This window comes from Peromyscus leucopus, chromosome 5 (assembly GCF_004664715.2).
Source record: "Peromyscus leucopus breed LL Stock chromosome 5, UCI_PerLeu_2.1, whole genome shotgun sequence".
In the NCBI taxonomy this organism is placed as follows: domain Eukaryota; kingdom Metazoa; phylum Chordata; class Mammalia; order Rodentia; family Cricetidae; genus Peromyscus; species Peromyscus leucopus.
Genome location: NC_051067.1, coordinates 20,887,789 through 20,909,749, shown reverse-complemented (window position 1 = coordinate 20,909,749; position 21,961 = coordinate 20,887,789). Strand labels below are relative to the sequence as shown.

Here is a 21,961-nt window from a genome sequence, read left to right as displayed (position 1 = left end):
CACTATGTAACCCAGGCGAGTATGGAGCTCTCAATCTTCCTGCCTCAGCTTCCCAAGTGCTAAGATCACAGTTGCAAACAACAACCCCCATCCCCCCGGTTGGATATTGATTAGTAAAATATGTTCACACATTTTGATAGGTTCATATAAATTCCTGGAAAACATTATTCCTGTTTGTGCAAACCAAGACATTCTAGCACGTGGTGGAGTGATACTTTAGGAAGATAACCTGCCAGCATCGGTGTCCAGATGTGTCTGTAATGTCTCCAAAAGGCAGCTGTTAACCACCTCTGTGGGGGTCCCTATTTGGCAATGCTGGTGGGGAGATGCTTTATACTTGTCAGTGCAGTGAGGCGCCCTCCTGCGGAATCCTGTTCTGTTCCTGATCTCACAGTCCTGTCTTCAAGGAGAAATCACAGCCCCTTCTTTATCGCAGACCACCCATTGTGGTTTTCTATGAAGGGATACCATGACCAAGGCAACTTTCAGTTAGGTCTTACGGTTCCACAGGATCACAGCACATGGCCACCATGACAGGAAGCATAGCAGCAGACACGCAGGCAAGTGGGCAGGCAGGCCTGGCGCTGGGATAATGGCTGAGAGCTCCTATCGTTATCCACAGGTTGGAGGCAGAGAGGGAGCTAGCTGGGAATGGTGTGAGCCTTTGAAACTTCAAAGCCCATCCCCAGGGCCACACCTAATCCTTCCAAACAGTTGTGCCAACTGGGGACCAAGTATTCAAATATCCGACCTATGGGGCCATCTCCATTCAAATCACCATACCACCTGTAAGAATGGGTTTCTCATCTCTTTTATTCCCCATTCTTCTTCCTTTGCGTTCACTTTGGAGCTTCCTGCCTCAAGGCATTCTTGTTTTCTAGGTTCCAAGGTTTCCTCACACCAAACAAGAATGCTTATGTTCTGCTTCCCATCCCTAACTCTCAGATGTCTCTCCTAAGCTCTATGCCTTTTAGGAACCATGCTAATTAATTATGAAAGTGGAGAGAGGAGAAGGCAAGGCTGGAACAAAACACGAGCCCTGGAATTACATTTTTGTCTCTGCCGCCAACCCCCCACCCCATGATACCGGAGGAAGATATCTGGGCACGGCTGGGATTCAGTCACCATCTTTGCTCCGTAGGAGGGGCTGCCTTGAAGGGCAAAGCAGTGAGGTGCCCACCCAGTCCAATTTATAGTTAAACATTGTATTGTCACCCTGGAGACCATCTATCACGTGTTCTACCTACCTGCTTCTCCCACTGCTGTTTTATGTAATTAGCTGGGAAATGGGCCATCTCAAACTACTAATCTCTAATAAAACTGCACTTTTTTTTATAAATACATGATTTATCCTATTCAGTAATTGTTGTTTTTAAGTTGATTTAGTTCATTGCCTTAAACATCGTAGCTCATATGGTGTTAACTGGATTTCCCATTTGTGTCATTGAAGAGTGATGTAGAAAATACAGAGAGAAAAGCAACCCTTTGGAAACGGTGAAAGGAAGTTAATTGAATTTAAATTAGACACAGCAATAACTTAAAACGTAATTGAAAGCTTCAAAGGAAATTCATGTTTTTTACAGCATAGTAAGATTTTAGAAAAAAAATTTTAGTGTAAAGCTTTGATATATAATATACCTTCACAATCCATTTGCTTATGAATGTCAAATACTTTTTGATATAAAAAAATATATTGAGTTTCCCATATTCGGAAATCTTTAAATGTGTGTACAAGTTCTATTTTTGATGACACTGAAAAGGAATAAAAATCTTACCTGAGCCAGGAATATATGTCATGAGTAGAGTACTTGACTAGCATGTCTGAGGCCTTGGGTACAGTCCCCAACACTAGATAAAAAGAGCAGGAGGAGAAAGTTAAAGGAGAGAGAGAAAGAGGGAGGGAGGGAGGAAGGGAGGGAGGGAAGAAACAATGATATGTTTCAACCTCCATATTCCCATTATTTTTGCTGGACTTCATACAGAAGGACTCCAAGTTGCTATGAGATCTTCACATAGGCTCTATTAGGAAACTGTAATGGCATGCATTTTGTAATTCTCTAACAGTGGATGCTTTAGACGCCTTTGTAATTGAAAATATATTAAACCTGCACTGATTTCAAGAGCATCATTCTTAGACAACTGGCCAAGAGGGTGGGGCAGGAAGTTAGGCTAATGTTACCTGTGACTGCCTGCTGAACCCTGACACCATCCTCAGAAACCCCTTCCTTTGGGTGGTCTGTGGCCATGTCCACCTTGATGTCCACGCACAGGCTTCAGCCTGTAATTCATCTCAGCTCTCCTCTTCCTCTGTATCTCCATCCAGATCATTTCAAATTATTCTCCACTCTCAGTTCCTGTCACTGCTCTACATAGCTTTTGAAAGCTAGAGCCTCACTTACTAGCTCACTTGTGATCAAGTTAATCCTTTACCCCAGTTAGGACGCAGGTAGGTTGCAGAGGAGCCCTGCTTTAACCGGTTCAAAGTGCGCCATCCAGTGGCTATAAATGGTTGTGCACCCAGCGCCACCTCCATCCATGCAGAGTTCTTGTATCTTATCCCATGCTTCTGCCTCCATCGGGAAAGCACTGTCCTAAAATGACAAGCTATAGGACGAGCAGCAGGATGAGGAACGGATCCCATTGCCTAGGGGATCTTCATCTCTGAGAGTGGGCAACTGAATTTTGAAGCAGCTCCAAGGCCTGAATGGGACGTGTGGGCTAAGGTGAATTTCCTCTTTGTTTTCTCTTTAAGCAGCTCCGAGCAGCGAGTCCCCTGTTCCACTTCTTACCACAGCTCTGGTTTGCACTCAAGTGACAGTGTCACAAAAGGAGGACCCCTGGGACTTCCGGAAATAAGACAAGTGCCAACTGTTGTGATTGAATGTGATGACAATAAGGAAAACGTGCCTCATGAATCCGACTATGAAGACTCATCCTGCCTGTATGCACGGGAAGAGGAGGAAGAAGAGGAGGAAGAGGATGATGACACCTCACTGTACACCAGTACGTGCAGGCAGACTTTCCATGGGGGTGGTGGGGAGCATGGTACTGCAAAACCAGCACAGAACAGCTGTCTGAGTATCTGCTTTTAACTGAGCCCTAGGTCACAGGGCAGCTCGAGTGACTTCTAGAGGCCCCACTTCCTTAGCAGTAATAAGAGAGAGAGAGAAAATATCATCTATCCAGCTTCATAGCTATATACACTATACCACTATAGCAGTAATAAGAGAGAGAGTAAATATCATCTATCCAGCTATACACATTACACCACTATGCTATGACCTCATACCTCTGCCTTGGTTGCTTTCTTGAAATGTAACCCTCTTTTTCAAACAAGGGATCAGGGGAGGGAGAGCCTAAAAATCTGTTCCACATGTGTAAACCTAGGTACTGTGTATTCATCATATCATGTTCCAGTGTCATCTGTCACTCTGGCCATGAATAACTGAGGTTTGGATGGTGTGAGGATAGCTGTAGCTGGCTTGGGGCCAATTGTTTAGCAAGTGCATTTATCATAACAGCAGCCATTTGTTGACTGTATAGTGTGTTGCCAGCAATGAGCTAAGAATGTGTTCTCTAATCTGTATCTTAAAATAGTCTCAGGGCATCAACATGGTCCCTTTTGACTGGTAATGGGGATGATGGAGAAGGAAGACAGGACTATAGAGGTGCGGTCAGAGGCTGCAGTGGCGCATGGGTGGAAGGGAACAGCCTGTTCGCCATGTGGTATCTGATAGGAGAAGACTCTGTCCCAGGCTTTCTCACTTTAGCACTATTGTCCTTTGGGGCCACATCATTCTTTGTTGTGACGGTGGTCCTGAGCATTGCAGTATGACTAACAGCCTCCAGGGTCTCCACCAGCTAAATGGCAGTACCAACCTCCAGACTGCCACCTAACCTTTAACACCCCAAAATACCTCCAGCTGTTCACTAAAGAACAAAACCAACTCCAGTTGAAGCCACAGATGTAGAGCAGTCCGGGGTGCTCAGAAACCTGAATGTTCAAAAGAAAGAGCAGTCCTAGACAAGTGTTCATTTCACAGTCCTCAACTCTGCTCTCACCCCAAATGGCTCACCTTGACCACACAGCATTATTATTATCTCCTTTTATATGCCCTGAGCTCCAGGGCTCTTGTCTGTCTCCTAAGGGTTCCTAGCCTCCATGTTACTCTATTGAACATATGCAGATATGGATTCCATAAGCCTGTCCCCTGCAGGAATGTCCTGTCTCCTGGCAGCAGCCCTCTTCTGTGAAGTCTTTCCTAGCTGCTGAGACCTCTCTCCTCTCTGTCCTCTTCCCTCTATGGCACTGCAAAGCAGGTCTTGTCCTCCTTTGTGATGTTGCCGCATGCTGGGGATTTCTGGAGGGAGAGATCCAGTCACAGGCTCCCCTTCCCTCCCAGTATGTCCTACAGCCTGTGTGGTGTCTAAAACCTGACCATGGCAATAGTGCTAGGCACTCGGACTTTAATGTTCTTGGGTATTAAGCCCTTTGTGTCTATCTTCCTGCCTTTTGCTTCCTAGCACACCCATGGTTGACCTCATAGGCATCCAGGCAGATGGGTGTCTTTGTTAATTGACTAACTTCTCCCTCCTCCAGGCTCTCTGGCCATGAAGGTCTGCAGGAAGGACTCCTTAGCCATCAAACTCAGCAACAGGCCCTCTAAGCGAGAGCTGGAAGAAAAGAACATCCTCCCCAGACAGACTGATGAGGAGCGGCTGGAGCTCAGACAGCAGATTGGCACCAAGCTCACCAGGTAGGAGAGCAGCACCTCTGCCTATTTTGACCTCAGGGCAGGCTCTGTGGCTACAGTAGAAGTGTACGGCCTCCATCTCCAGCCTGCTTCTTGGTGTCTCTTAGCAACGTACTGCACACAAAGCCAATCGATAGCATCTTATTTTGTCCCTACGGTGGCTTGTCGTCCCTCCCCTTCACTAAGCTGAATCTTGGGGATTTCACTTGATTCAAGGGTTAGGGCTGAAGTGTTAGGACTGTATGTAAAGGAGTTGTGGTTTGGCTAACTCTGGAAACAATCAAGCACACTCTGTTATGAAGTCAAGTGTTTGGTAGTGATGCCTCCTTGCTACTCAGCGAAGCTTCATGAATGTTGTGTATATGGTTATTAAAGACATAGGCATAGCTTTGTGTTGTAGTAATGTCTTAAACTCTCATGTAGGTTTGTCATCCAAGTCTAAGGTTATGTTAATGGTAGCATTTATTGAACACTTGCTATTTGGGAATGCTTGTAAGCATTTCACATTACATATATTAAATCATTTTTCTTTGAATTTCCTATAAGATAGGCATGTTAATGTTCAATTTAGAGTTGGGGACATCAGGCTTAGAAAACTTCAGTTACGGTCTTAGTTACTTTTCTATTACTGTATATTACTATATATAGCTACTTTCTCATAATTAGCTTGGTTTCTTCCAGAGAGTGTTGTTGTAATGATACAGGACTGTGTGAAATAGTCAACACTGATATGGTTTGGAATTGTATAACACAGTATTCAAAAGCGGAGAACAAAACTATCAGAATACACATATATACATTTTCTTGTGTGCTTGCTCTTACTACGTGTGTGTGTGTGTGTGTGTGTGTATCATCATCTTCCCAAGAAGAAAATGTTCCCAGCCTCTTAATGCTGAATGTACAACCATATCTCATCACCATAATACTCTGGTAGTCATGGCCATAAAACTCAGAAGGGGAAGAAACAAAGAGACATGGCTGTCTGTGTTTGAGAAAGTTCTCTATGTTCAAACCTTTGTCCAAGAAATTCTCCCTCTTCCAGCCCTTCTTCTTTTCCAAAACATAAACACTGCTGGGAATCCAGGAGAGCTACTGAAAACCAGCCATGGTGTGGGTCTCACGGGATGAGCAAGAAAGCAAGCTACATTTCAGTCTGGTGGTTTTAATAGCGTAAGAAAAAAAAGTGCAACAATCCAAGAACAGTCCTGGAGTGGGAGTAAGGGACAATGAGCCAAGCCCAGTGAGGTCAATTTCTACAGAACCTTCCAGGATGGAAGTAGGGTTTCTACCTTAAAAGCATGACTATTATTTTCCGGTTAGGGTTTGAATGTAAAGTATCCCCTACAGACATGAGTGTTTGCACACTTGGCCTCCAGGTGATGTGCTGTTTCAGAAGGTTGCAGAAGCCTTAGAGTGGGTGGGGCCTAGCTGGAGGGAATGGGTTGCTGAGGGTCATAGCCGACTTCCAGCTCCAGTTCTCTGCTTCCTGCTCCACTGAGATGGGAGGAGTCCCTCGAGGGGGCCACTCTGTCATGACCTCAGCCATGTTTCCCTGCCTGTAACTGGGAGCCAATGAGACCCTTCCTCCCCTTAGTTGCTTCTGGAGGGTATTTTGTCACAGTGCTGAGGAAAGTCACCCCTGCAGCTTCCATTAGCTTTGTCCTTGTGGGTGCTGTGGAGCAGACATTCCTAACTCAGTCAAGAAATCAAGATTCTCCTTATAACAAATGACTGCTTCAGTCAGCCATGGCTGAAGACATTTGGAGTACCCTAATCAGAGATGGGAACATGGATGAGAGGGTATGCATTGCTGCTGCTCCTTATGTATACAGACTCGGGATTCCAGGACAGTGCAGTAAGTGCAGGAGTGAACCAGTCTGTCCCCTGGGGAGTGGGACAGAGGCAGTAGACCTTCTACTTTTGTTATTTCCTTCTTTTTTAATTTCTTTATTTATATCTCACTATAATGTGCTTGGCACACTCATGATGTAGTTCATGTTCATTTATTAGCCATAAATGGATAGCACACAGCCATGCATGGTGGCACACACTTAGAATCCTAGCTCTTAGGAGATAGAGGAATGAAGGTACAAAGTGTCATCCTTGACTACACAGCAAGTTCAAAGCCAACCAAGACTATATTTGGTCCTGTCTAAATAGACAGGTAGGTAGGTAGATACATACATTTATACATACATACATACATACATACATGGCACATGTGGGGGACATGCTGAGATTCTTATTGATGAGAATGCTTAAGGTCCATTGGCCTATGTATGGCTCCCTTATCCAAGTCATATGAGCAATGCTTTTCTCCCTAGTGGCCCCTAGTCAAGAGAAATATAGAGACCTCGGCATATTCCCTCACTCCAACCAAGACCAGCCTCACTGTGAAAGTCTGTGGTACAGTCTTTCTGGATGTCTTCTAGGGAGCTTTGAACTTGATCCCTGAGAAGGGGTCACCTTGACTATGGAATCTTAGCTGTCTTTTTTTCTTCAGGAACCAGCTTTCCTTCATCTCCTCACCAACATGATGTTCTATCCACATGACTCAATTTTTTTTTATTTCCAATCTAATATAACACTTCAAGAACATTACCATTTAAGAAAATGAGATATGGAGCATGCTTCTCAAAGTTCATAGGTAGAGTGCCGTGTCAGAGTGGCCTCCTGGGAAAGGGGTAGCATATTTCTTCCCTTCTATTTCCAGTTTGGGGTGCTGGTTGATTGGTGAGGTGACTGTGTTCAGGACAGATGCCAGTGAGGTTGTCAGGAACAAAGGAGCTAAAACGCTGAAACATGAACTGATTTTAGCCACAAAAAGCCTGTGCCCCCAGCCCCTTGGGAGACTGCCAGCATTCCAGCTTTGCCAACAGAGGATCCACAGACTTAGCCTCGCCCATGGTTGTCTGTGCCGTTTGGATCCAATGGGGAGAAAAACCTGTGAAGAATAAGAAAGCAGAAGGTGCCTCACAGTAGCCCCAGGTGTTTCTACCCCACGTCCAGCTTGGCAGTGGATGAGGGTTAGAGCAGCCTGCCTCTCTTTTCTCTGTTAAAATACCTCCTCCAGGCGGTGGCATGGCTCAGCATGTGAAGGTGATTGTCGCCAAGTTTGATGACCTGAGTTCAAGGACCCACATTGCTGAAGGAGAGCTGTCTCCCACAAATTGCCTTCTGATCTCTTCCTGCATACCATGGCATGCCCCCCAACACCACACACACACACACACACACACACACACACACACACACACACACACACAATAAATGTAATTTTTTGACAACTAAAAATACTACCGCCCATTCAGAGATCAACTTTCAGCTTCTTTGCCATTGTGGTTGACCAGAAGTCTTTCAGCAGCCACTGGAGCCACAGTAGACAGAGGCTGGGCTTGTGACTGGACACAGCTGTGTTAGAAGTGCTGGGAATGGGGGATGTTTGAGTTTGGAAAGGGACTTTCTCCTTGCAGAATCCTTTCCCTATGCTGAACATGGCCCATGTTAGAGATCTTTGCCTGTTGATCCTCCCCGTGATCAAAGGAAGATGCTGGCTCAATTTCAGCCATCTGGAGCATTTGTTTGCTGGAGATGCTGTGACAAGGTGTCACCAGTTGAGTATTTTACACAATAGAAACATATTGTCCCCAGCTCTGGAGACTGGTAGTCTGAGAGTAAGATGTTGGACTGATTCCTTCTGCAGGCTGACTGCATGGTAAGGCAGACCTGTGCCTCTGCAGGCTGTGGTCTCATCCCTCCCAGCCCCAACCCCACATCCACAGGTGTGCTGGAAACTTGGGGCAGTTCCTTGACTTTGTTTTTATAGGCAACTCTGCCTTCCGTTTCGCATGGCATTCTCCCTAGGTGTGCTTTCACCTGTAAAAGGATAGCAGTTGTCTTGGACTAGAACCCACCATCCTAATAGCCTCGTTCAAAATCAGGTTCCTCTATAAAAGACCCTGGCTCCATTCCGGAAGATTCTGAGGGTTAAGGCTTCAACATAAAAGTTGGTAGACTACAGAATTCGTCTCAGGGATACTTAGGAAGCATAAAATGGCTCTAGAAGAGGGACCATGACCTCAAGTGCATGGGAGGACAGAGAGATAATTGTGTAGAAGGGAAGCAGGCAGTTACAAGATGGTTAGCAGGGAGACTTGGGAGCTGGGGTGGGATGAAAAGCCCCTTACATGAAGGAGCCATCACTATTGAGATGAAGCCTCCTGTTGTATTGAAATGAAAGACCATTTTGTTGTCTCTTCTGAAAGAAAAAATGTGAACTATTAAAATAAAAATTTCAGGTTTTAGTCAGTTTTCCACCTCTATAAAAAAAAAATACCTAAGGTAATAAGATGACAAAAAAGATTTATTTTGACTCGAAAGTTTAGGGTTTTCAAACTGTGATCAGTTGGCCCGGGAGCTTAGACTCTGGTGAAACAGCACACTGTGGAAGACATCATGGCAGGAAGCCCATGGGAAAGCGAAGCTTCTCCCCTCATGGCAGCCATGGAACAGAGAAAGGAGTCGTCCCATAATTCTCTTTAAAGGCACACCCTAAATGACCTGAGAACTTCCCACTAAGATCCACCACTACCTCTCAGTATTTCCAACAATACCACCAGAGCGGGGACCAAATCTTTAGCAATGGCCAGTGGCAGACATTTATCTAAACCAGGGCTATTTATATACCAAGTGATGTTTCTTTAGACTAAACTTAGCCTAAGACTCCCATCTCAGCCGTGGACCACCTGGCTTCAATCTTGGACCTGGCAGCTGTAATCTGTCCTATTTGCAGAGTATCCATGAGCCTCTGAATGCAACTCCCCTGTTGATGAGGTAACTACACAGGAATAGCCTGTATCAGGAGTGCAGGCATGAGCACGTTCGTGTGTGCATCTGTAGCAACTTAAAGTTAACACGGGAAGGATGCAGATGGGCCTGGATGCACTCTCTTGTTAAAAGCGATCCTGAGAATGCCTTTCCACATTCCTGGAAACTATTGTTTCTAATTTGCTTCAGGGATTTTGTCAGACGGGTCTCAGAGCAGTGACAGGTGCCAACTGGAGGTGTGTGGCTTAGATAAAGACGTCGGCTGACAGAGCCTCGCTGCTCTCTGATCCTTACCACTCACCAGATCAGGAATTAGGAGCTGGAGTTAAAGCTCTTCCCAATGGTGACAGATTAAATCTCTAATGAAGCCATGGAAACCAGCACCAAGCACCAAGGCCTGGGCTGGATGTAGCTCCCTGTTTTAAAAGTCCATTTCTCTCTGTTATCTACGTCATGATGGCTGGCTGTCATGACCTCAGAAGCTGCCTTCTTTGTGTTTGCAAAGGGGCCTGGCAAACCAGTATGGGAGGTGGGAAAACAGTTGTCTGATCTTCCCTGTGAAGCCTCCCAGTTCTCTTCTATTTAAGATCGAATAATATCCTATCTAAAATGCATCCTGGATCTCTAGTTCATGCTCCAAACAGTCTGCCATATCATCCCAATAAGCAGCATATAAAACTGTATGTACTGAGGGTTGTGTGTCTTTAAGTCATAACGCACTATTCAAGGGAGAAAATCGAAACTCATTTTTTATGCTCGTAGCCCAGGCAATAAAATACAGCGGTCCCAGCTTCTACATGCAACATCCTAATGTTTATTGTTTGGTGAGATTGATGCTACAAGTCCTACACTCCAGCACCTACCTCCAAAGTGGCAAACAGCGTGTCGCCTGGGGCCTAAGGATGAGTGCTAGGTGTGAGCTGGCACCACCCTAGGCTAGATCATTTCTTTTGTGGCAGAAACACCTTCTAAAAATAGGAATACCAATCCGAGGCTCTATGAATTCAATTTAGCTTGAACAAACTTAGTGTCCCTGGGTACACATCGCTGTAAATCCCACTTGGGAGGAAGAAGGAAGGACAATAGACTCTAAGTGTTCCAGTTGTTTCCTTGTGGACCCCGATCATTCATCTTTGCTCATGCTCTTCATCACTGTCATCGTCATCATCATCATCTTTGTCATGGTTATTTTGGCTGTGGAGATGGCACGAAAGAGGACATGCTTTGAGGAGCAAGGGAGGAATGAGAACGGGCACTGGTATGCCTGTCTTTAGATTCACACGGCCTGGATGGGACTGGGTTGTACTGGGTAGATACTGTCCATGGATTCTGAGACCTCCTATGAAGCTGAGAGGCCAGTCACCAAGCTTCGTGAGGGAAACACATCAGGATGAGCTTGACTTGAGTGCAGTGTTTTACTGTGCAGCATGGGCATGAACACTACATGGACCTAAGCCTGGAGAGATGGCTCAGTGTTAAGAGCATGGGCTACTCTTGTAGAGGACCAGGATTCAGTTCCCAGCACCCACATAGCAATTTACAACCTTCCATGACTCTAGTTCCAAGGTCTCTAGTGCCCTCTTCTAACCTCTGTAGACACTGCATACATGTAGTACACACACACACACACACACACACACACACACACACACACACACACACACCACAGTGATCCTTTGAGGAAGGAAACTTATTTCAGATCATCCACATCTTTCCTGAACTTACTGTGTGAGCTCCTCAGGAAAGCTGGCATGCCCTGAAGGATACTCACATCCCACATGCCCACTGGTTTCTTGTTATTGTTCAATGAAAAGTGAGAAAAGTATCCTTAAAGAAAAGTATGAGCAAGGCACTTTGGGAGAGGGCAGGGGGGTGGGCACACATGTAGAATAGTCTATTTTATTTTCTATCACTGTGATAAAACACTGACCAAAGCTAACTTGAGGAAGAAAAGGTTCATTTCATCTTACACATCCAGAAACAACAGTGCACTGTCCATGGAAGCCAGGATAAGAACACAAGGCAGGAACCTGGAGGCAGGAGCTGATGAAGAGGCCATGGAGGAACACTGCTTCCTGGCCTGCTACTCATGGCTTGCTCAGCCTTTTTTCTTATACAACCCAGGACCATCTGCCCAGGAATGGCACTGCCCACAGTGGCCAGGTCCTTCCCACATTAATCATTTATCAAGGAAATGCCCCAAAATATATGCCCAGAAGCTAGTCTAATGGAGACATTCCTTAGTCAAGACTTACCTAATGACTCTACTTTGTATCAAGTTGACAAAAACCAGCCAGCACATAAAGGTTCTGGCATGGAGAGCTGGGTGACTCCTGTCCCAGGACCCATGGTGGGTAAACACCCCCCAAAGCCATGCAGGGATGCTCACATTCTCTTTCCCTCTCCCCACAGCTTCTTACTGAGAGGCACATGGTAAAGCCCGATCTGGTGACTGTTGGTAGGATGGACTCTTGACTGCCTGTATGTACATGTGCATGTGTGCACACATGTTTGCAAGTGTGTCTGTGTCTTATGACAATGTCCCAGGCGGAGGGGAGTCAATCTGCAAGCCACAGCCAGGGTGCTGGGGAACAAAGCCACATCTCTGTCAAGCACTCACACTCTGCAGCTGTGCCCCACAGCTGCCCCAGAAGCCTGTGCATTTTTCAGTGATGCAGTAAGTGTGGAGTGCAGAAGAGCTGTCTCTGATCAGTGAAAACAGATGGAGCTGTGTTTGAAAATTGCAAGAGTTTTTTCAGAAGAAAGGGGCTATCCCTGGAGGTTGTGGGTCTTCTGTTCTTCAATTTCATGACTTTTTATTGGCTGGTTTTTCCAGCCACATTTCAAATTTGGGATGCACAGGTTGTAAAGGACACAACTGTATTTGACTGCAGACCAAATGGACTGGTAGACTCTCCTGGGCTGCTTTTCTGGTCACTTTTTCAAGGCTTCTCTGGAGTTGGGTTAAAGGGAATCTTCTAAGGCTAGCGCATTGCAGTGCACTGTTAGGTCTCAAGTCTGTTTTCTCCCAAGCGTCGTTGAGTTGCTCTTTCTTGTCGGTCAGTGATCTTTCTGTTCATTCTCCATCTCAGTGCACAGCAGGCAGGGATGTCTCTGACCCTTTAACTACTTGGCTAAATCAAAGTAGGGTCATCCTACATGCCGAGACAACTCTCGGGGTTCGGGTTCTGGAGAGGTAGTGTTTGAAAACCTTTGCTGTTGCTCCGATGTGCTCCAATCGGTATCTCCTCTGCTCTTCCTCATCACAGCCCTACAAGACAGCTGACACCAGAACTCTCACTTTATATGTGAGGAAACTGGGTTCTAATGGATCTTAGACACCACCCATGGTGAAGAAAAGCACTTCCCAATCCATAGGTCCACTGTTTTCTGGTTTACCTGATAGGGAAAATTGGCAGTTACAATTTCTCTCCCAGGCACCTACGGCTTAGTAGGTATCCTGCCAGGTGGTGGAGTTCAAGAAAGAGAAATGAGACAGAGCAAAAAGAAAATAGAGGAGTGTGTTTCCCCCCAGGCATTCACTGAGCTTTATAGTGGATCAAATCACACTGTTCTTAACAAACAGGAAGCCCCAGAGCCCTGCCAGTGGGGCTCAGTTAAGTCACATGTGCCTGTGTAGTGCAAGATGTCCAGCCAGCATCATGGTCCATGTAGCATGGTCCTTGGGCCAGTGATATCAACCTTCCCTGAGAACTTGCTAGAAATGGGCAGTTTTGGGCATTTGTTTCTCATTGGAAGAACAAGCCAGTTATTTGATAGTATGCACAACAAATCACATTGCTTTTTTCAATGTAAAAAGAACCAAAAAAGTTGGTTTCAGGAAACAAAATGAATGTCTTAAAAGTTATAGATTAAATCTTTAAGAAATATGTCCAAGTCAAGTGTAGTGGCATATACCTATAATCCCTGCACTTGGGAGGTAGAAGCAAGAAGATCAGAAGTTCAAGACCAGCCTCAGCTACACAGTAAGTGTGAGGGCAGCCTGAGCTACGTGAGATCCAGTCTCAAAAGGAAAGGAAGGAATGAAGGAATAAAGGAAAGAAAAAGGAACTATTTCTTGTAATCAAAAGGCCTGTGAAAAAAGAATTCCGTAAACTCTTCATGGTGTAATTTTTCAGGGTACATTTACCCTCTCTGATCCCACTTAGCTGAAACATGTAAATTAAATGTGTAAGTGAACAACACCACCTCAAGTAGATTGCTAGAGGGTCATCTCAGCTGAGTATGGCATTAATAGTTATGAAGGAAGAGCCAGACAGATCACTCAGGGATTCAGAGAACTTACTGCTCTTGCAGAGGACCGAGTTCAATTCCTGGCACCTGTGTTAAGCAGCTCACAACCACCTGTCGGTGCCTCTGGCCTCTACGGACACTTGCAGCCATGTGTACATCCCCTCACAGAGATATATAAATAAAAATAAATTTTAAAAGTACTTGTGAAGGCAAGAGCCAAGTGTTCAGCTTACTGATAGAGTGGTTGCATCGAATGCCCAAAGCCTTGGGTTCAATTCCCAACATGACAGCGGGGGGGAAAGGCACGGTAATATCTTTAAAGACCAAGAAGGCCAATAAAGGATTCTTCAGCTGGGACCTTCATTTGACTTGGCTGTTCTGGTGATTCCGTCTCCTAAAGGATAAGTAAAACCTAGTCATTTGTATGTGTTAAGAATTCTTAGCCAGGCATTGGTGGCGCACGCCTTTAATCCCAGCACTCGGGAGGCAGAGTCAGGCAGATCTCTGTGAGTTCGAGGCCAGCCTGGGCTACCAAGTGAGTTCCAGGAAAGGCGCAAAGCTACACAGAGAAACCCTGTCTCGAAAAACCAAAAAAAAAAAAAAAAAAAAAAAAGAATTCTTTAGCTGCTGGTAGCAGTGCATGCTCTTAATCCCAGCACTCGGGAGGCAGAGGCAGGCAGATCTCTGTGAGTCAGAGGCCTGCTTGGTCTACAGAGTGAGATCCAGGACAGCCAGGGATACACAGAGAAACCCTATCTCAGGGGGGAAAAAAAAAAGAATTCTTTGTTGGCCAGACCACCCATGCACTGGGTGGTGCATGCCTTTAAGCCTACTTCTGTCAGTTTGAGGTCAGCCTAGTCTACATAGCAAGTTCCAGGACAGCCAGGGCTACATAGTGAGACTTTGTATCAAAAACCCCAAAACAAACAGAATTCTTCCCTGGAGGTTTAGTGGAGGGAGGTCATTTCCTGTCTCCACAGAAGGGTGTGCAGAGCCCTTTATCTCTCACTCACCAAATCCGGCTTTGAGTTTAATGGGAAGTGATTTTCCCCAGTTCCAACCACAGAGCTCGCACATAGTCCTGAATGGTTAAATGGGGAACTGGGTACAACTGAAGTCTGGCACCTCACTTGTTTCTCATGTATCCCTGTACATATTTGTTCCCTGGCAAAAGACCTAAATCTCGTACCAAGTGCTAATTGGGAGCAATTCATTTTATCTGTCTTCATTATGTTCATTTTATTCCTCTTAGAATGCCAGAATTTTCATAATAGCCTTGAAAGTATGTACGCCAATCTAAATAGCAATGTTTAGAAATTATATATATATATATATATATATATATATATATATATATATATATGAAATAGAAAGCCACCCAAAGATAAAAATGATTAGAAATTGCTTTCCCCATGGGTCTACAAAGCAAATTCTTTGAAGTCTAAGTGAGCACACTTCTATTTTAGGAAATGTGATCATGAAAATTTGATGATCTGTGCCCATTGAATCATTAAAACAATAGTTTTTTTTTTTTTTTTTCAAAATGCAAAGGCTCTTTAGCTCCTTTGGAAGAAATTGGGCCGGCAGATACATTGTGGGCATTGACAGGCAATCAGTGTAGTGAAAAGAGGTTTGTCTCTCACAAATTCTACCCTTCTTTTGTCTATTATTATAATCTTCCTTGTTTTGCCTGTCTTCATATTGTAAGTTAGCAAGTTCCCTCTTAGAAGATGCCGAGACAGTCCACTGCATCTTCAAACGTGTCACTGGGACATTGTGAGGCGCCATCCTCCCCCGATTTGACTGAATGCGCGAGCCTGCCACCAGCACACCCTTCCCTGGGAAGCGTGGTCAGTGTGCTATTGCTTAGGTTAGTTGGTGCTGCCATTGCCTAACGGCAGGTTGGTTCTAAAGCCCACCCTATCGCAGTAACCCGACCTGGCAGCGGCCCCCCAGATGCACCTGTTCCTGCCCCCCTCCCCCTGCCTCTGCTTGCTTTCTCAGTTCACAGTCTTTAATCAACAGTCCCGTCAGGGGTCATTGCCTGTGAGATCTGATTCTCATCCTACAGCACACGGTTCAGGAGCGGTGTGCTGGGCTGTGCTCAGATAGTCCCCAGAAGGGAACTGCAAATGTGTATAATAACTTCATCTGAGCCAAAATACAGTAAGCCTGCTTGCTGAAGTCAAAACAAACCAAAACACTATATAATAAAAAAGCTAAGCTGGAGAGACAGCTTAGTGGTTAGGGCATTTCTGGAGGACCTGAGTTCAGTTTCCACACCCACATCAGGTAGCTCACACATACCTGGAACTCCAGCTCCTGGGAATGACATTCTCTTCTGATCTCCTTGGGCACTGGCATTCTTGGATACATTCACACACACACACACACACACACACACACACACACACACACATTCATGCATACAAACAAAAAAATGAGTCTTTTTGTAAAGCTTTAGATTTCCTCAGACATTAGCTAAAGTGTAAATTTGCATCATGCATTTCATGAGTAGTTACTGGGTTTGTGAATTATCCAGAACTGAGCTATTGGAAAGACTCTGTGAAACACTTCTGGACAGTAAGTTTTTCATTTATATACAGTTTTCTAATGCACTGTTAGAGAAGCCAGCTTGACATAAGAAGGAAACCTGACGACTTCCGTGTGTTTCATCATCACCTTCATTCTGTCAGTAGCAAAGTCCAAAGGCAAAGGACACAGCTAGAGGAGCTACGTCATCATTGGAAGGCCAGTTAGTAGACCAGGCAACCAATCACAAGCCAATCCTTTAGCTGCCCCAAGTGGAGGGGCTCGCAGCTGCAACCAGACCCCTACAGCTCTCATCTAACTGCGGAATCACCAGGTAGCTCATCTTCCTGTGAGCCAATGGACAAGTAAGGAACCAAAGGCTGTACATCACACTGGGAGATGATACAGAGTGTGAGTGTAAAAGTACTCAGTGATCGAAACAGTGTGCAGAACATGAAGAGTCAGGACGTGAGAGGCATCGTATCTTCCAGATGCTGTCTTTGTGGGGGTGAAGGAGAAGGATGCAAACCAAGCTTTCCATCCTATGTTGTCACCCATGGCTGTAGGATTGGGAAAGGCTCACATAACCACTGTTGGTCCTTGTCACCCGCTGGCCATGCTCAGCCTTCCCAGTCCACTATGAAGGACCCAGCAGGGGGCACCTTTTTGATGAGGCTTAGAAACTATCACCATAATTACTAAGCAACCATTCACCTCACTTTGCATTGGGAAACCAAAATGATTGGCATCAAGTGGGCTGCCGTGGTTTTTGCGGTTGCTCTCCATAGCTGAGACTTCAAGGAGATAGTTTCTAGGCCTTAGACGCTGGAGCTCATGAATTACAGCCTGTATGCCAAATCCATTCCTCCCCACTGCCTATGTCAACAAATCTTTACTGGAACACAATCACACATTCCATCTCCATTTTGTCTGTGTTGGTTTTCACACCATAGTGGCAAATGAATGGGTGCACTGGAGACCGTGTGGTCTACAAAGCCTGAAGCATCCTTTGCGGAGGAGAGAGACGACACCATTGGGGATGTAGACTGAAGACATTGAGAGAAGCTCGCCTTGATCTCACAGTGTTCATACTGGATCCATTTAAGAAATGAATCCACTTAAAAGACCTACAGTAAAGGAAAAAAGTCTATTTATCTCCACATGCATGTGGATTTTCTTTGTGTTCCTTTCTCTATTCATCAAAATTACCCCTTTCATCTTAACTTACCAGTTTAAATCTATCTGTGAAACATCATGTAGCACAGAAATTATGGGAAAATTAAGTCCAGGGTTTTTTTTTAAATTTATTGCCTGAGTAATTAGAAAAGCTACTTCAAGGACAACCAGGTACCAGCCAGCTTAGAAGTGCAAGGTACCAGCTAGCTTAGAAGTGCAAGCGTGAAGATGGATGGAGAAGATGCATCTGGGTTAGCAGAGAAATGTGGTCCTCACAAGAATAGGGACCAGCCTTGCCACGCAGACCAAGTTTGAAAACTGATGTCCTCAGTAGATGATCGTCATCTTGTATTTCTAGCTAGGTGTAGAGCCTAAGTCCTACAGGAACAAACAGAGAGTAAGGCAACCTGGCAAATGAGTAAAACTCCAGTACTAAATCATGGCTCCCTAAATAAGATGGAGCTGGCCTCAAAGCTTTAACCTCTGGACCAGCGTTACAGAAACTGGGTGCCACAGGGATCTGGAGATGGTAGGGACAGCTGTAGCCAGTTTCCAAGTATATGCAGTAATGAGGATACACGTAAAACTGACGAGAGAGAGAGAGAGAGAGAGAGAGAGAGAGAGAGAGAGAGAGAGAGAGAGAGAGAGAGAGAGACTTCTGCGTTTCCTGCATGACGGAAAAGGATTGTTTTAACCATGCAGATTGTGGAGAGCATGCACGTATGCACACACACACACACACACACACACACACACACACACACACCTGTCTGAACCAGGTAAATTAGACCCTGAGGACAGTCTCCTTTGGCTCTGGATCTCATAAACTCTGACTCAGCACACAAGTCTCTCCTGTGGATGACGGCCACCTGGGGAGGGTGGCTTCAGGGTGGAGCAGTCATACATTCCTGTCTGCTCTGCATACGATTCGGATTGCCACCTTGCCTCAGCCTCTGAGTGACCTCTGTTAAGGACATATCAGGTCGGCACAGGGTCCCCAGTCATCATTCTCCTGAGAAGAGGAGATGGTTGCCTTGATTGAGGGGAGTGTGACACCATCACTGGGAAGGTGGTGTGTATTTGTCACACCTCAGGAGTTGGCATTGCTGGCGCTTCCTGTGAGGGATGTGACAGTCGCAGGCACAGAGCTGTTAATGGAATCTGCCCAAGTTTTCCCTACAGGCTGCCATTCCATCTGGCCTCAAGGGCTAAAGTACACATGGGAGAGAGTAAGGGTACATGTGACATGTATGTTATATTTAATGTGACCACAGCATGAGGGAATGAAAGGGACAGGAAGGGAGTCTACTAGGCTGACAGTCCTGTGGCAGAAACATGAAGAGCAGTCACCTCCACTCTCAAGGAATCTCTCTGTCCATTAGATAAACCGAAAGAAATTATTAACATTTCCTGTTCTTATTTTCATTCATTTTAAAGTTAGCTGACAAAGTAATGGGTTTGTAAAAGTATCTTCGGGCATGTCACTGACATTTTCTTTATGAATGAAGTCTATCTGAAAGCTTCCAAAACACTCTTCATGTTTCCTTTTTGTTTTGGTTTGGTTTAAAGACAGGATCCCTTGTAGGCCAGGCTAGCCTCAAACTCCCTATGTAGTCAAGGATGACCTTGAAGTCCTGATCCTCCTGCCTCCACCTCCAGAGTGTTGGAATTACAGGCATGCACCACCACATCCAGCTTCCTTTTTCTATTTCCCTCTTTCCTTTTCCCATGTGATCAGGTCCTTTCCAGTTGTGAGTAAATAGGCCAGTCCCATCATCAACACTCTATCTACCCTGAGCTTCCTAGAATTAAGAAAGCTGGTTTGGTTTGGTTTGGTTTGGTTTGGTTTGGTTTGGTTTGGTTTGGTTTTGAAACAAGGTCTCACTATGTAGCCCAGGCAGGCCTTAAACTCTTAATTTCTTTACCTCGGGCTCCCAAGTGCTAGATCATAAGCATGTACCACCATGCTTGGCTAAGAAATAGACTTTCAAAGGACCCAGAATGCAAATTCAGATTGGCTAGACATTCCTGAATGATTCCATGTCCCCCCCAAAAAAAATTGGAAAAGGGAGTCTTTTGTCAAATAAAATATATATGTAATGTGTTTTCTGAAAGAGCATCAGGCTACAGAAATGCAGTTAGAGGTTAATAACTGTGTTTGCTTTGGCCTTTGGAGCAGTGAGGTTATTGTTTCATTGAAAATGAAAGCTTAAAATTGTGGATTCAAGAATCAGGAGAGAGGAGAGTAATGAAGTTGTAATGCTGCATTCTAGGAAACAGCAAAATCATGACCGGGGGCTGTACTGGGTGTTTCCAGTTCTGGGCCCCTTACCCAAAGAATGAAGACAAGGGCTCACACAGATGTGCAAATGTGGCAAGGCTGCCAAAACAGTTTTACAGAGTAGAAAAGATGCCCTGTCAAGATTGACAGCAGCCACATGAGTGAGGGCACTCAAGGGCCCCAGGTCACAGCCTGGGTTCTCTTCTTAGGGGTCTAAAGAGGGGCTTGTTACTAAGGGGTATAGTTTGAGTGGCTCTCCATTTTGATTCATAGATTAGGTCATATATTCATTTTCCTACCACACATAGTCTTCCCATAATGCATCTGATTTTAATCATCCACATGTTCAATTATACATAAGCATAAAATGGTAAATAGATGATTCTCCAATAAAAGTTCATTTGAAGGACACAATATGACTTACTGAACATATACCAAAACTGGTTCAGAATGGATGGGTCCTTCTAGTCTTCCTGCCAGATACATTCAGAATACATTTAAATAGAAACTGTCTGAATTTGACTTGATTGGAAGAAGGCAACTTAAAATATCGTACAGAGAGGGGCGTGCACGTAGCTTGCTGCACTGTTTAAAGAGAGGTCATGTGCATGGTACATAAAGGTAAAGGAGCTGGCCTGTCGAGTGCATTAGTACAAGAGGGGTAGTGTATGCAACCAAAACCAAATAGAGTCCCAGGTTACTAAACTGTGTCTTGGATTGCCTGCCTCAAAACCCCACCACTTGAGCACCTGAGACCCTTTGGTGTTTATGTGGTTTGGGTCCCAGGTTTCTAAACAGCACAGGACCATCTGAGCACAGGACCATCTGAACTTGAGTTGTTGCTTTCTCTAGAAATGTGAGCTCAGAAGAATCCCTGAAGGCAGCCATAGGAAAGTATTAACAGTCTCATTGAATGAGTAGAGAAGAGGCAGAGACCTTCGCTTCCCACCTTCCAGCTCTGCCTTGCCCTCGTCTCTGGGGCTTCTTCTTGGGAAGTGCTGAAAGCCCTGAGAGGAATGTTTGTCTTTTTGGATGAGTACCATTAAATGAACATGAGCTGCTTTCATATTCTGCACCTCCTAGAAGGAACTTGAGACAACTTGGGTGTAGCTAGAGTTTTCCTGCCTTGCCCACAGTCAGGACGAATCTTTGTCACCCGCCAGTCCCACAGCCGCTCAGACCGACCAAGTAAACACAGAGACTTATATTGCATACAAACTGTATGGCCGTGGCAGGCTTCTTGCTAACTGTTCTTACAGCTTAAATTAATCCATTTCCATAAATCTATACCTTGCCACGTGGCTGGTGGCTTACCGGCGTCTTCACATGCTGCTGGTCATGGCTGCGGCTGGCAGTGTCTCTCCGCCTCAGCCTTCCGCTTCCCAGAATTCTCCTCTCTCCTTGTCCCACCTACTTCCTGCCTGGCCACTGGCCAATCAGTGTTTTATTTATTGACCAATCAGAGCAATTTGACATATAGACCATCCCACAGCACTTGGGGCCTGTTTCTAACTCTTTACCTTTCTTGGCCTTTGGAGAATGATCACAGTTGTTTATGTCATTTGCGGAGGCCTAAGAAGGCAGGGCTGCTGGGAGGTGCAGACCATTACCTTTTATGAATTAGCTAATTAATTTGGGAGAGAGATGTTGGTGGACTTTTGTTTCATTGCTTTCCGTTTGGGGAGACAAGGCCTTACTACATAGCCCAGGCTGGCCTCGGAGTCAACAGTTCTCCTGCTTCAGCTTTGAAAGCACAGTAATGATTAGGATGTTTTAATCATCTAAGCCATACGTACCAACCTAACCATGACATTACCTGTCACAGCCACTCTCAGTATGAACCTCCGAGCTTTGTCTTGTCTGATCACTTTGCTCTTGTCCTGGTGCTCTGCAAAAGCACCATAAGAAGTAAGAATAACAGCTTCCAGGACACCTAAGTAAGCCTCCAGTTAAGAGAGGGACACCTGCATATGCATGCTTAGCAAACATTCCCGCTAAAGTCAGGTCTTTGGCTCAATGGAGACAGTTGTGGTCAGGTTTGCAGGGCATATCCTGAGTCCATAAGAGATCTTTCCTCAGGGAGGTTGGTCCCCTTACCATGGGCATCTATTTCCTTTCTTTGGATATTAGCAATAAC

At 45.2% G+C, this 21,961-nt stretch overlaps 1 protein-coding gene across 13 annotated transcripts in view; it reads left to right on the top strand.

The window, feature by feature from the left end:
* Phactr1 (phosphatase and actin regulator 1) overlaps window positions 1–21,961 on the top strand; it is a 482,351-nt gene that overhangs the window by 428,654 nt on the left and 31,736 nt on the right. For 10 of the 13 annotated variants that reach the window (XM_028867741.2, XM_028867750.2, XM_028867746.2 and 7 more), the window contains 2 exons: window positions 2,753–3,003; window positions 4,601–4,757. In XM_028867741.2, the coding sequence (XP_028723574.1) occupies window positions 2,753–3,003; window positions 4,601–4,757 (408 nt within the window). The remainder of the gene's footprint in view (window positions 1–2,752; window positions 3,004–4,600; window positions 4,758–21,961) is intronic. The other 3 variants (XM_028867747.2, XM_028867751.2, XM_028867749.2) reach the window with 1 other exon arrangement.